At 43.4% G+C, this 15,501-nt stretch overlaps 1 protein-coding gene across 3 annotated transcripts in view; it reads right to left on the minus strand.

Annotated features, from left to right (window-relative positions):
- Positions 1–480: 480 nt before the first annotated feature.
- Positions 481–15,501, minus strand: part of ETS1 (ETS proto-oncogene 1, transcription factor) — a 129,154-nt gene continuing 114,133 nt past the window's right edge. For all 3 annotated transcript variants that reach the window (XM_009247241.4, XM_024255353.3, XM_024255354.3), the window contains 2 exons: positions 5,209–5,327; positions 481–4,276 (listed from right to left, as the gene is read on the minus strand). In XM_009247241.4, coding sequence (XP_009245516.2) covers positions 4,061–4,276; positions 5,209–5,327 — 335 coding nt within the window. In that variant the 3' untranslated portion in view covers positions 481–4,060. The remainder of the gene's footprint in view (positions 4,277–5,208; positions 5,328–15,501) is intronic.

Below are 15,501 nucleotides of genomic sequence, written 5' to 3' on the forward strand. Positions count from 1 at the left end.
TGAAAGAGTTGGGGCCAAGGAGATGGATGTGAAGGGCCCAAATTGCCACAGAGCAAAATTAGTATCAGTGGTGGACACAAGAATACTGTTCATTTCCCACAGGATCCACTAAAGATGTTCAACTTTGTGTGTTCATATCAGGAACGGTACCTAGCTGAAATCAAATGTTTATCTGTTGAGTCATTAAACAGTTTCTTCACATGGCTCTTAGTCCTTCAGACATGAAGAAATGAGGTCTGACAAGGCCAGGGACATTCCACAAAGGATGACACAATATATTCAAAGATTGGGATGTTTGATGACTTCCCTATATTCCTGTTATATTTCTCACCTTATTAGGAAATCTTTATCTCCAATGGTCCTGAGCTAGTGAGATCAGAAAGACTAAACTGCATCCCTCTGTGCTTGCCTCTGGTTGGTTGATTTGTCCTGCTTTAATACATGATCCAGACAAGAAAGAATCAAGCCAAAGCCACAGCATTATGAATGAAATTCTTTGTTTTTAATTTCACACAGTTTAAAATACAATATGAAATCAGGCTACAGTATATAAAAAACTCTCCAGCAAAATGATGTGCCAGCATCAGCTACTAAAATAAACAAACAAAAAACTCCGCCATAAGAATTTTTTTGCATTTTTTTTTTAAAAAAAACATCAACACTTACATCGCTACATCTCTAAGCTACCTCAGTTCCGATTTTTAAAAAGCACCTGCTTTTCCTTTTTTTCATCTTGCTTCTAAATTTTCAGCTTTTAAAAAATATAAATTATATGAAAATACAAGTTGGAAAATAGTCAAACACAATATAACATCTTTTTCATCCCTATACTTCTCAGCTTAAAAAAAAAGTATTCTTAAAAAAAAAGTTCAATAACTGAGGCAGTATTCCTGATAATTTTATTTTAATATATATATTTTATATATGTATATGTATACATATATTTATGGTTCCTTGAAACTTCTTTGGAATGTAGGTAAGAGTTCAACAAATTTATATAGACCCCAACAGAGTAAGCAGCATGCACAGCATGACTAGAAGAGAGAAGGTGTATTTCTCACCATGAAGGTTAGGCAGGTTAATGCTCTAAAACCCAGAGTGTTCATCTCCAAAGTGAGGAAAAGCACATCTGATCTTTGAATGCTACCTCCAATCCCCACAGCCACAAAATCAGGGCTCTATGTAGGGAAGTCCCTCTCCAGAATGGAGAAGGGAACAAAAGTGACTCTGAACCCTAAAGCCAAAACCGACAAAGGTTAAGGCATCTCTGGGAAAAGAAGGGTTTCACCCAGCTAGACCAGATTTGCCCATCCTTCCTCTGAAGTTAACATGTGTTTTTAAAAAGCATAAACGCAACATTTCCAGTGTATAAACCACCCACCACTCTTCCTGGGATGGTCTCTGGCCTTTGGACAAAGGAGAAAAAACATCTGGCCAGATCGACAAAGCTGTCTTAACTAATACACTATCTACAAATCTTGAAAATGGTGGACCTAGAGAGAAAGGGAATTTTAGCAAACAAGCGGGCGGAGGAGCACTAGGAGGCACTTTCTTATATCTTATCTGCTATAGGAACTGCAGGAGTTATACTCACAGAAGGAGAGTTTCCAACATAAATTTAACAGGAACGGTGGATGATTTGAGAAAGTGATTTTATGCCTGGTTGCAAACAGCAAGCAATAATTGATACCCGGCCCTGGTTCTACTCTTACCCATTATTGAAATGTGGAAAGACTTACCTAGAAATCTCAGGTATTATTTCAGCTGCAGTTTTGCATGTCTGCAAACACACATACACACACACACACACACAACATTCACACACATGCACACATTCACACACACACACCTTTTGCCAGTGCCCAACAAAAATCACATAATCTAAGAGAAAACAATGTAGTCCAAACAGTTCCACCCAACACTCCCTGAGCAGCTCCTAAAATAGTTTGAGAGCTTCATTAAGGCACCTGCATCCAAAAGATCAAAATAACACAGCTGGGATAATTCTGCCTTTGCTTTCCATATGGATGCTCCAGTTCATCAGTATGGGGACACTCATGAATCACAGAGCTATGTTCCTGATAATTCTGGGTCTGCAAGAGGATCTGGGAGTAAATAACAATCAATTTTCTTAAAGATATGCTAGAAAGTAGTTAGTACTTCCAATTTCTCATCCAAATCCCAAAAAGGGCCGGCCCTGAGAAGCTTACCTGAAATATTTCTTTCCTTCTCTCATGGAAGTCCATAAAAGCCACCCCTCCTCCTCATCCTTTCAACTGGGCAACTATAGAGTGAGGGAGATTCTAATTGTATTAGGCACTTTTCCTCACTAGTTAGATGTTGACTTTTCCTCTAAAACTCCATTTTCAGATTCCCCCTCACAACCAGCAGAAAGATGACTACCTTGCTTGACTATGTTTGTATTTAAACCTTGAGGGAACTAAAAATCTATTCAAATCTCATGGACAACCTCATTTTCCTCACTGAACCTCCTTCCTTTGTTTCCTTTGCCTTCAAGTCATTCCTCTCTTCTGGAATTAACCTTCACTTACCCTGTGCCAAGACATCAGACCCAAGCAAGAGGCCCTAGCATCACCTGTGCCATTCATTTTGCATACACAGTCTCACCTGACATCCTACCGGACTAATTTAAATTCTTCAAAGGAGAGCCTTGCACTTGTCTTCCAAAGACAGCCAAGTCACATTTTATTGAAATGCTCTCTTAATTTCCATCACTTCTAAAACTCAGCAAGTCTAAACTCTTCAACTTAGGTCATGTCTCAAGTTACTCTTTCACTCACCAATCAGAAAGCCGTACATTTCTCTCTACTGAATAACAGAGTTGGGGGTGAGGGGGTGCAAAAAATGGAGGATTCTTGGAAAATAAGACAAAAAAGAAAAATTACAGAGTGTTAGTTTGGAATGACATGCATTCAGGACTTATTTCTTAGGACCTGAGGGGTAATGCCCATGCATACAGCTTTTATTCCAAGTAATCTATGCTACAGATATAGGACTAAGAAAGAACCAAGTCAATCTTCCTCCTTCGATCTCCTTTCCATGACTTCAACAGTGCTCCTACGTTTACTGTCGTCCAAAACCAGGGATGCAAAATACATTCAGTTCAAAGACTTAATGCTTCTTAGCTCAACATTAAGTCCAAACCCCGAGAATCCACTAATAACAAGTAAGTAAAGGGATGTGCTAATATTTTTTTAATTGTAGATGACATTCACACACATAATTCCCCTGTACCCAAATCAGCATTAATTGTCCTTCTTATATATGTCCCATGAATTTGGGATCCCTGATCTCAGTGAGAGCGTTTTGCTTTTCCAATGGGGTCTATATAAACAGTTTTCTTTCACTGTGACAGAATCCTCAGCCGGCAAATAAAAACAAACTTACATGATATTGCAATACTGAGACCACCTTAGAGCTTAAGACGATTTTTAAGAAAAAAAATACTGGCACAAAATTTAATAAAATAAATTTTAACACAACAACGGTTTTGGCCCCTCCCCACTGAAGTCCATCTTTGTTTCAAAACTAGAGTGATAGGTAAATAGTTCTCAGATTTTCAGTGCATCCCCCCCCAAAACATGTTTCATCCCACCCACCTCTTTTTTGCCCTCCCAGACCTAAAAACAGAAGCAAATTAATTGCCTTACATCAGTTTCATGAGTTCTGATGTGACAATGTCTCTTGCTAATGGGTCCACAACTCAAGACACTTTTTCATGGATGATTTTTAAAAATGATTGGACACATTAGTCTCTTTCTCTCTTAAGCCAGAGCCTTCAAGCTTCTGAGAAGGCCCTTCTCCCTCTCCTGAAAATTTGCTCAAGAATTTCTGGTCCCACCCACCCCACAAGTCCTGGCTTTCCTTTCCCAACTGCACACAATTGATTACAGCTGCAACTGACTTAGCTCCTACCCCTGAAGGTAAAAAATGAGTTCTGGAAAATAAAAAATAGAATAACAATTCAAAATTCAGAGTCCAACCAACGCGGCTGTCCTTGGAAGGTCTCAGCAGGGTTTCCCCAGCCCCTTCAGTGCCATCACTCGTCGGCATCTGGCTTGACATCCAGCATGGCGTGCAGCTCCTCAGGGGTGTACCCCAGCAGGCTCTGCAGGTCACACACAAAGCGGTACACGTAGCGTTTCCCCGCTGTCTTGTGGATGATGTTTTTGTCATAATAGTAGCGTAGGCCACGGCTCAGTTTCTCATAATTCATCTTAGGTTTGTTTTTCCTCTTTCCCCATCTCCTGGCCACCTGAAATTTAAAAAGAAAAATAAAGGAGGAGTAGGCAAAAATCTACAAGACAGGCCAAATGTATGTGTTTCTATGCCTATGCTATACCCATTCATGGCGACCCACGATGCTCAAGTAAGATGATTGGAGATTCATGTAGATATAGAAAACAGTTTTCTGGCCTATCTCCTGAATTCCATTTTTCATGGGTTGGGCAAGGATGGGAGTCACAATGAGTCTTTAAGTTGATGAAAACACAGTGACCCTGAACTAGGATTAAATATGTGACTTTAAAAAACAAACAAAAAGCCACACTATACATTCTCCTCTTTCCGCATATTATTAGTAAAATCTCCTTGCTTTGCAAGCATGAAATCTAACAGGGAAGTGTGAAGCGGAGGAGCTGAGCTGCAATCATACCTGCCTTTCATCAACAGGAAGTGTTTTTTTTCCATACCAGGGCACAAATATTTTCTCATGTCTGCCAGAACAAAGATGTTGTCTCTCCTGTTCATTGTTTTTTATCCTCAGAATTGGGCATGGCACGGAACCACTACCCCATAAACATGTGTGTAATGAAATAAGAAACTAATGAGCCAATCTCCCAAGGCCTCTTGAACTGTCTGGCCCCTTTCACACTCACAGAGCCACGGGGCCGGGAAGAGGCTAAGTCACAGGAGGCAGCTCTATGGGTGATAACTGACCTACTGCCAGGCACGTTAATGCCTCCTATCAGCTAATCCTGTAAGACAAATAGGGTAACACAGATCTTTTCTCTATTTTCCAAATAATGAACCTGGGGCTCAGACAGGCTACCTAGCTTGCTCCGGGTGGCAAGTGGCAGAGCTGGGAATCCCAATCCTGGAACACGTCATTCAGGTCCACACCACCCCTTCCAGGAGTTTTCTCTCATCCTTCCTCAACACAGTACTCGCAAGCCCCTCCTTCCTTACCTCATCTGGGTCAGAAAGTTTGAATTCCCAGCCATCTCCTGTCCAGCTGATAAAAGACTGACAGGATTTATCAGTGAGTAATTCCAGAAGAAACTGCCACAGCTGGATTGGTCCACTGCCTAGAAACACAAGCCATTGTGAATCATTACACCAGATACTCAGCACTCTACGCAGCTAATCCCCACACACAGCACTCCCACATCCCCTCTTCTCTCAGCCCATCCAGCCAGGAGAAAATGAAGGCAACAGACAGTGCACATGTTGGAGGAAGTGTTATGAGCTCGAACAGATAGAAAAGACAAAGGCCTCCCTATAAAACAAAAGCATGGAAGAAAATGTGTCAAGTGCCTTATTTTGATTAACTTAAGGATCGGTTCATTTTTATTGCTAAACAAATTCTAGAAAGAGAACACTGTGCCTATCCTCTGGGATATTCTAAGGCAGCATAATCTTTTACACCTTCAAAAACTAAGTCATTATTTTTGCCTTCAGAAGTAAGAAACATCTTAACGAAGGAATGAATGTCTTTTCCAGTTCCAAACACAAGTTATGGCTCATAAGCACTGCTCTGTAGTAGGGAGCTTGTGGCCTCTGATTTGTGAGTAAGAAGGATCACTATCCTCGGGCCTTCTCACAAGCAAATAGATATTAAATATCTGTTCAGTCATAATATTTCTCTCCACTGCCACCACCCTGCCCTTCCAGTCCACTTACAGGAAAGCACCCAAACTAAGAAAAAAAAAAAAAAAGCATCATTACTATTTGAGGAATTAACTTGCCACCCAGGAAATCCTCAGAGGTCAGATGAGGACTGTCAGAAATTCTGCATAGGTTCAGTACATTCTAAATTAGACACACACTTCTCTGTCTTAGCCATCAACACTCTGACAGTCAATTTATTCTATGCTAAAAGGTTTATATCACACCGATTTCCTTTGAGGATACTTTTCTCATCTGAAATGACAATGCCACCAGTGATTCTTAATTTATAGGTGTAGGTGGAGAGATAAATAGGGGTTCAAAAGTCCATGCTTCTTGTTACATGTCTACACTGCCCCTTATAACATAAACAAACTGGGCAGAGCGGGACTGGGAAAGACCCAGTCCATGTCTCTGGATACAGCCCAGGAAGCACCAGCTCATACAGGAAAGCTTTGCTCACTAAGGCTCTAATTTTTCACCAGAGTTGCAAATTTGTCTGATGCAAAGTAAACTGAGATTTAACAGGAAACAAACTTTAGGTTCCCTCTCAATCTAAAAAAGAAATTGCCTTCATAATCCATAAGGGTAATGTCTTGTTGTATCTCATATTTCTACAAGACATTTTCACATGCATGGTTGTGCTTGCTCCTAAAATCCACACCCAACCCTCTGCTGTAAGGAGAGGCACAAGTGGTCTTATGGCTTCCTTTCTAATGGTGCAGAAAAAGTGCTCAGCAAAGTACTGTGACTTTGCTCTGAGCCACGGTTAGCAAAATGGTGGTTCTGGGTCTAGTACCCAGGCCTTTAGACTCAAAGGACCAGGGCAACCTCCAATGAAGTCAAGGAACAGCTACTGACACGAGCTATCATCCCACAGCCAAAGGAAGTCCTCCTCCAGTAACAACTTCCTAATGGTGGTTTCCAAGGCTCCTCCTCAGCACTTGCCATGCTAAATATGAAAACATGAAATAGCTCTACCTCCTCTTTCTGAGAATGGACCATTAGCTCTTTAAAACCATCTTGCAAGAAATACCTTACATGTATTCCACAATAAAATGACTCAGTGAATGCCTACAAAATAAGGAAACATTCGAACAACAGCCCAGAGGGCTGCACTGGTAAAGCCGTTGCTTCCTCTGTTTCTACTTTCATTCGATGAAAACCATTTCGTATTCAACTCAGGGACATTTGCAGGTTTCTTGGGAGTTGCCTAAAGTCATGAGCTACTCGTTTTCTGCCTGGGCTCACAAAACTAACCGTGACGTTCTCAGAGGAATCCACTGAGAAGCCATCCTAACAGGCACAAAGAGGTAAAACAGCAAATCGCTCTCAAGAAATGCAGCTGCCAGAGCCCTGGTCACCGAATAGGTTTCTTGGAGAAACTCACGATAACTATAGAGACTGAAGAGAGACATGAAGAAAACCATCCTACCCCAAAGCTATGTAAAGGAAGCCTCGGAGGAGAGGGGGTTGCTTTAGACCCTGACAGAGAAAAACTAATGAGTGCTATGATTGACGGTGCACCTACTACGCCGCAGACACTGTGAGTGATGCTCCACACTCGTTTCCTTCATTCCTCCCAATATTCTGTGGGGCGGATGCAACTGTTGTGCTATTTGTTTTTACCACTTCACAGCAGAGAAAACTGACACACTGCAAGGCCATTTAGATCAGCAGTGGAGTAGCCGGGACTGGAACCCACACAGCCCGTCCCCAGATTCTTCATCTCAATGCTACGTTGCCCCTGGACACAACCAGGCCAAAGGCCTGGCACCTAAACTGCCTGACTGAGTGCAGTGTTCCAAGGGATAAGGGGACCTGACTTGAAAAACTCTGTCCCCAACTTCTCACAGCAGTTGCAGGACATGGGATAGCCAGTGGTTCTCCCAGTCATCCAACCACCAGTGGCCTTGCCAGCCCCCGCCACGACATCCACCTCCACAGGTGATGTTTCCAGCATCCTCTTGTGGTAGCCGTTATGTTACGTTACTTCATTGTTTCTCCTTCCCAGTGTTCACCTTAGAACCTCTTTCCCACTATCTGAAAATCTCTTTGGAGCACGGGGTTTCATGACACCAAGCCAAGGAAAGGGATGGAAAGATCGAGATCCTTCCCCCGGATGAGTCTTTGGCGGGGAGCTGTCAGCACATCTGCCGGTGCTGGAAAACAGGGCCCAGGAGCACACTGCAGTCTCCTGCCCTTGGGACTTGGCAGCCACAATGCAGAGAAGGGACCTTCAATTCCCGTGGTTTGCACCAGCTCCCAGAGGAGGAACCCTCTGACGGAATGGTTAGTTTTCCTTTTCTACCAGTGCATTTTCCAAACTGAAATGTCAAGTAGTCATAGGCTGTAGATGCCCCGCCCTGCCCTTTCTCTGTGATGTCAGCATACGGGACCCGGTGAGTCTGGGACAGGGTGAGTACTCGACGGAGGACTTTTGTCCTCATTGTGAATTTTCCTTTGTTCAAAAGGAATGAAAAAAAAATTAAATTCAGGCCCTAGAAGCCCAAGTCCTAGGTGCAGAGCTCTCTAACTCTTTTTTCTCTGTTTACACCCAAGGGAAGAGGGAGGATAGACAGGAAAAGCAGATACCTAAAGAAATAATGGGAATATGAATGGGAAGAAATCTCTCCCGTTGGCTTCACAATAGGACAGTCAACATAACAGAGATGTCAGTTCCAGGCTCCTTCCCCCGATTCCTGCAGAGAAACCCCACAGGCACACTCCAGCCTAACTGGTGCACACAGGGCTCACCCTTCGGAAAGCCCACATTTTTGTACCAAGTGAGAGGAGTTCATGATGGCCGCTGGAGCTTCCCTTCTAGCACCTTTTTGCTGACTCCTAAACTGCCTTTTTGTTGTGGGGAGCAAGAGAACTAGGAAAGACATGGAAATGTTCTTCCAGCCAGAAACACTGGGCCAGGGTGGGCTCAGTTCCTGGCTGGGCCCGTGGATGGTCTAATACAGGAGCCTGTTTCCACAGCAATGCATCACCCTTACTTCAGGTCTGGGAGGGGACTTCAGGGCCACTTGGAAACTCAAAGCTTAGAGGCAGCTCTGGGGTTGGAAGGCACACTGGCTACACAGATCCACCAGCGACACCCACATCCAGGCCCATCAGAAGTTCTCACACCCAAGACTGGTGTAGGCGATGAATGAGTCCAGCACTCCCAGTTACGACTCTTCTAGAGGGTGTTTCTGTGCTGCTTAGCGAAGGTCTGCCCAAATCCACAGGGCTCCAGGGCCCCATCCCTTGCCCTTGCTCCAACATATCCTAAACTTGTAAAGCCTCTTCCTCCATTGCCCCTGCAACTCCCCCTTATCCCTGTGCCCAGCCCCTTCCACCTACCCAAATGGACTGTGGTCCCAGTGACCTTTGTCCCCCAGAGCAGAAAACGGTACTAAGAATAGCGCCAGTCATGGGAAGGGGAGCTCACATGTTCAATGTGACTCACAATGGTGTCCCTGTCTGGGATCTCCGAGGCAGTCAACAGCACCCTTCACGATGCTGCCCGGGAGTGTCATACATCAGGAATCCGGTGGCATCACTGGGAAAGTATGCTTCTCAAGTCAAAGCTCTCAGCCACAACAACAGAGGGGTCCCTGTTAGGAGGAGGTCTCTTTCCAGAGCCATGCGGGTGGGACAGCACCACACACACACTCCACACACCCATCTCCCATGGCACGGAGCCTCCACACCCCCTGCCGTCTGCTCCCTCTCCACCCTCCCTCTCAGGCGGCTGCAGGGGAATTTCCTTCTACTGCTTTGTTCTTCTCACCCTCTGGAGAAGAGGACAGTTCTTACTACACACTGACAGGCCTGATTTGAAGAACGTGCTACAAGCTCAGAAGAAGAAATACCAGGTGGGAACTTGGAGAGTTCCCAAGCCAACAAAGCAAATCACACCAAGGATGTTCACCCCCTAAGGGGACCCCCAAGGCTCCTCAAATCTAAGGCAACAATCCCACTTTTTTAAAAAATGTAAAGCTTCAAGCAAATTCCTGCTCATTTGGGTCATATTTCGTTGTCTGGGAGCTGCAAGGCCCATTATCTGTCTCAATGAGGAGCTGGTTATTAAAAATCCCCTGCTATTCTGGTCCCTTGCCCTGAGGCTGAGAACTGAGCAGCATAAATACATATATAGCAATGGGCTAGGACAAGGTGTTAGTAACATGCTCTTGATGGAAATCCCTTCCATTTACCAATTTGTCAGTATCATTCTTTTCATTTTCCAGGTCTGGGAGTTGCCTGCCTGTGACAAGGACATCCTCACAGCAAGTGAACAGGGTCAGGTTGAACTTCACTTTTTCCTTCTACTCCTTCCTCATTTCCATTTCAACCACAAGTTCTCACTCTTGTCACCTGTGCTCTGCTGAGAGGAGAACACAGGAGTTTTCTTCCAAACAGATGGAGGTCAACGCTGGGTGGGCACCTTCCCAGGCAGTCTCCTCATATTTCCATTGTACATGGCTTACACCAAGACCACCCCAATGGTTTGGTCTCTGTCCATTTCTCCCATCACTAGAATATATGCTCTAAGGACAAGGACTTTGTTTTTTCACTGCTTCAACCCAAAGCCTAGCACAGTGCCTCACCAACAAACACCAACAAACAAAAAATTCTTCGATGTTGAATGACTCCTGTGTCGTCTGACATGGTCTCCCTGAGAACACAGACTATATCTTACTGAGCCATATATCCTCAATGCCAGGTATGATAGCTTGTCTTCAGCAGGTACTCATTAAATATTTTCTAAATTACATTACTGAAACAAACCTCCTCTGAAGAAAGCCATAAGGATTAGAAAGGCCGCTCAAATGGCTTCTCTCTATTAAACTATATTTGGGGCCAAACAATATGGGTGACCCTCAGGCTGCATTTCATCAACGTGTTCCCAAAAATGAAAACGACCACCTGTCCTTTGGGAGTTAATTTGCTACTTTAAGAAGCTAATCCCTTTAGCTCTACTCTAAAAGTCAAATCAAATACCTTGGTGTGGGCAGGACACCACATTTATTTTAACCTATGAAACTCTCATGGTTGGTCACCCTTGCAATAGGGCTGACTCTGCCCTGATAGCACACATCTGGCAGGTGGCCCTAAAACAGAGGAACAGGCCTGGCTGGCCCCTCCCTTCCAGCCAGGTGTCTCTACCCACAGCCAAACGATGATGGCAAAAACAGAACATTCGAATCCAGAAATGACCCATCTGTTCACAAGTGTATCAATCTGCCTTTCATGCTACCACAGGAGGACGCACCTCTGAGGGTGGGGTGGGTGGCTCCCCAGTCCAAGCATCACCCCTTTCTGTCAACCCTCTTCTAAATCACCATTCACAAAGGCTCCTAAATCTCTTGATTTCCATTAAGTTTAAGGACAAAACAGAAAACATCCTGACAGTTTCTTGGCCTCTGGACCAAGCTCAACCTGAAGCTGCACAAAGTCTTGTTGCCTGAGGATGAATAACTCAAGAAACTGTATTGCTGGACTGATTGGCAATCAAGACACTGGGAAAATTATTTTAAGAAGATTAACAGCCAGGAGTGCTTGATATTTTGGCTGAGTTCTATGCTTCTCATTTCTTCTGAGTTGTACATTTTCTTTGCCCCACCCTGACCCAATCTTATCTCATCTCTAACACACTCAATGTATAACACATTCTATAACTCGCCAATACAGCCTTGGTTTAAAGACTCACTGTGTGTCAATATCTTCTATAAACACGTTCCTGTATCAGTGGCTAATAACTCCAAGGCAGTAATTGGGAATATAACTTCCAATAATTCAACTCAAACAACAAAGAACATTCTGACAGGTGTTTGGAAAGCATACTTGCTGAACACGATGATGAACAACAACTTTATAAACTTGTATTTGTTGCTGAGATAGCCAGTATCTAACCATGAAAAAGAGTGAGAAAACAGCTCTCAAATCAATTAAAACCAGTCTTTGACTGCCGAGTTCATGTCTCTTGCATGTTAGATCAAAAACGAAAGGAGGAAGAGTGTCAAAAAATTTAAAAATAAAAGCCATTTTACATGTCAGGCAGTGGAGTACTGAGTGATGACGGCATCCTATAAAATTAAAATATATGATGCCTGTGGGAAAGCCCCAGGTAGGGAGTTGAGGGTACGAGGCTTTGATATCAGTTCTTCCCTGAATCACCATGCAATCTTACGCAACTCATTTAATCTCTCTGGGCTTTACTTTTTCCTTCCCTAAAATGGAAATAGTAATCTCTGCTTCTCTTTACTTTATAAAAATGTAAATTAAGTCCTTATTACAAAAATCTGCATATATACATATACATAGACTTAAAGAGAGAGAAAGAGACTTAAAGAGGTGAACAACTTAGGAGCAACTGAATATACAATAATGGAATTACACAGAAGAATGAAACAACAGAAAATATACTTTTAAAAACAATTTTCAGTAAAAAACAAGAAAGAAAAAAGATGCATTTAAAAAAAAAAATTGTAAAAGCACTAGAAAAAATCTAATTAGACTTCCAAGGATTAAATTGGCCTTTCGTATGGCAACTTTGAAAAAGTAGAAAGTTGGAGGTTAAGGAAAAAAAAGTTAAAGTATACGAATGTAAAAATTTTTAATATTTTAAATGAGAACAACCATTTAGGACTTTTTTAAGTTAGGGAAGACTCTGAAATCCTCGTTCCTATGTTAAAAGTACATATGCACAAAAAGAGATAGCAGATGCAAACTGCTTTGCAAATGAAAGTATCACAGGCATATATGGTTTAGGGGAATCTTGGCCACAGATGGACTTAGATCCTCTTTTCCCGATGCACCTTTTTCCTTAGTTATTCATGTCCCTCACCAAGTATTCTTCACCTAAGTATTATACAGAGCTCACCTAGAGCAAGTTCAATACCGTTCCCCACAAATGCCAATAGTTTGGGCCCAAAGAGACGGGTCCCACCAGCATTAACTGGGGTTCAAGCAGAACCTCTTGTCCAGCCATCAGTGCCCAAGACAGGCTTGACAGCAAGACCAGGTGGCTGGCAACTGGCCAGTGGAGTCCTCCCACCTGGAACAGGGTTAAGTGAGGCTTATTTGGCCAGTCTGACTTGGGTCTGAGAACAAGACAGTTACGCATTTTTAGGGTATGAGGGAAAGACCTTTGTTTTTGCTCTGGCTCTGCACACCTGCAAGTGCTCAAGTACACATGGTGTGGGGGCGGCAGCAGGAGAAAGGGGACTGTTCCTCTCTTAAAGGGGCAGTCTCTATTCAAATGCAACCACCTCTTTCTTCTAAACCCATCAGTAACTCTGTCTAACACATTCAAGCTAACACTCAGACACAAACTTGGACAGTGAGCCAGTGAAGCTCAAGTCAGGAAGTGGGTTTCTTTATAGCTCTTTCCTCCTGATGTCTTCTAGGTAACCAGTTCTTTTAAGAAGCCACCAGAGATGGGTTAGGTTTGGATTTGGGGGAAGGCGATAAGAATTTTGTTATAAACCAAAGAAATGGTTTTTCCAGCCACTATAAATGTACAAAGAAAAATCTTCCTAAGTATGTAGGTAATGAGAAGAAAGAAAGATATGTTCACTGATCAGGGCTAGAAAACAGGACTTTAGAAGTCTGAAGATTATAGTCTTTTCTCAGTAGGATTCTCAACTTGACCTCTGGAATTTATTTTGTCCTAGGGGTTAAGTTTTCCCTGTATGTCAAGAATGAGAGAAATCACTAGTTAGGTATATTAGAATCCTTGGAACGTAGTTGAACTAGATCCTAAGTGATCATTTGCACACCAAATTTTGTAAGCATTTATCCAGCATATAATCTCTGAACACTCCATAAACGTAGCCAGAGTGTGTTGAATAGCAAAACACAACATTAACAACAGCATGGAGGTAGCGGAACAAGTACTTTTTTGTTTCACCATAATGTGATGAGCTGAAAGTGTCCTACCTACGCCTTTAAAGAAAAAAGAACAGAGAACCTAGCCTTGAGAGGCCTCCAGAAAACACTCCACCGCCTCAGCTCTGAATGTCAAACACCTCCACAGATCTGTGCCCTGTGAGCATGTCCAACAAAGCAAGTCCCATCCTTGTTTCAGAGTTTAAACTTTCACATTCAATCACTCTGGGAGAACTTTCACTCTCATTATCTCTCAGGGAGAGGTGAGTCATACAAAAGACAATAACGTTTGGGGAGTTACAGTCAACAACATGCATTGAACTCAGAAGCCCATCACGGGCCACTGAGAGTGTCGGGACACATGGTCTTGAGTCCTGCCACATGGAAAAGCTGTGCTGGTCTCAACAAGCCATGTTTACAGGTCAGGTCCCTGCGGCTGTCACACTACCTGTTCTACTCAGATCTCCTGCTTCAGGGAACATAATTGACTGGCTCTACCATGTCCACACCAGCACCCCCCCTTCCTGGGGGCTGCTCCAGCCAGGGACTGAGCACGGTGAGGGCATGCAGGTCCACTCCTGTGAGACACAGAGCTCCTCCAGCAGACAACCTTGACCCAAGGATCCCCTGGGCCCAGCCAAAGTTTTCTTGGAATGGAGCTGCAGTTGAGGGCTCTTTCTACCCAAATCTCCTCCTTCCAGACCTGTAGCATGGTCTGAAGATTCCCCTGCCTTCTCTTCGCTGCCTTATTTTCCTTCATAGATGCTCCTTCCGTAAACGTCTTGCACATCTAATCATGTCTTGGCACCTGCTTTCCGGCACACTCAAACTAACACAGTATTTTGAATATTTTCTGACATGTGAAAACCCTGAAAGTCATCTTATTTGTTGTTTGCTGTGTGACATTGGGCTAGACCTCCTCCTCTAAAAAGAAAAAAAAAAGTCTCGATTCCCTCATTTATACAATGGGCATAACAGAAACTTCCTCATGTGATATTTGGTGAAGGATTTAAAAAGTCAGTGTATATGAAGGAGTCTAAGCACACAGTAGGAACTTAATACATCTAGGATTGAGCTAAATAATTGAAGAGACCTAACCTATTATTAAATACCTGCTACGCACCATGACACTGCCAGCAATTACTGCAATTCTATAAGTAAAATGTGTTGTTCCCTGGTCTCAAGGAACTTAGAATTATACTGGAAAAATAAAAGGTTTGGAGAATACTATGGAATGGAGGTGACAGCTAGCACTTAGAGCCTAGCTTCCTGTATACCCAGCACTGCTCCAGGTGCTCTCCATAAACCAATTCATTAGTTCTCACAAAAAGCCTATGGTATAGAAACTATTATTATTGCCATTTGCAGATGAGAAAACAGATACAGAGATGTTAGCTTGCCAAAGGTTACACAGCTGCTCACTGGCAGGGCCTGACTCCATGCTCTGAATTCTACAGGGAGAGCCCCTGAAAGTTGCCCTTGGTAAAACCGCACGGGATGACCACCCTTTCTTGTGTTTAACCTGGACTTCTCTACCTGCAGGCATTCCCAAGTGATTGATGGGGTGCTGATGAGCGCTCCAACCTGCAGGCATCACAAGCAAGTCACTTTAGGGGGACAGGAAGGGCAGCGCTTCTCTTGAATGAGCCTCTACAAAGAGCAGCAGCTGCTCACTCTCTGCAGCAGGGGAGGCCATCCAGAGAAAAGAAAGAA

Source organism: Pongo abelii, chromosome 9 (genome assembly GCF_028885655.2).
Source record: "Pongo abelii isolate AG06213 chromosome 9, NHGRI_mPonAbe1-v2.0_pri, whole genome shotgun sequence".
NCBI lineage: Eukaryota > Metazoa > Chordata > Mammalia > Primates > Hominidae > Pongo > Pongo abelii.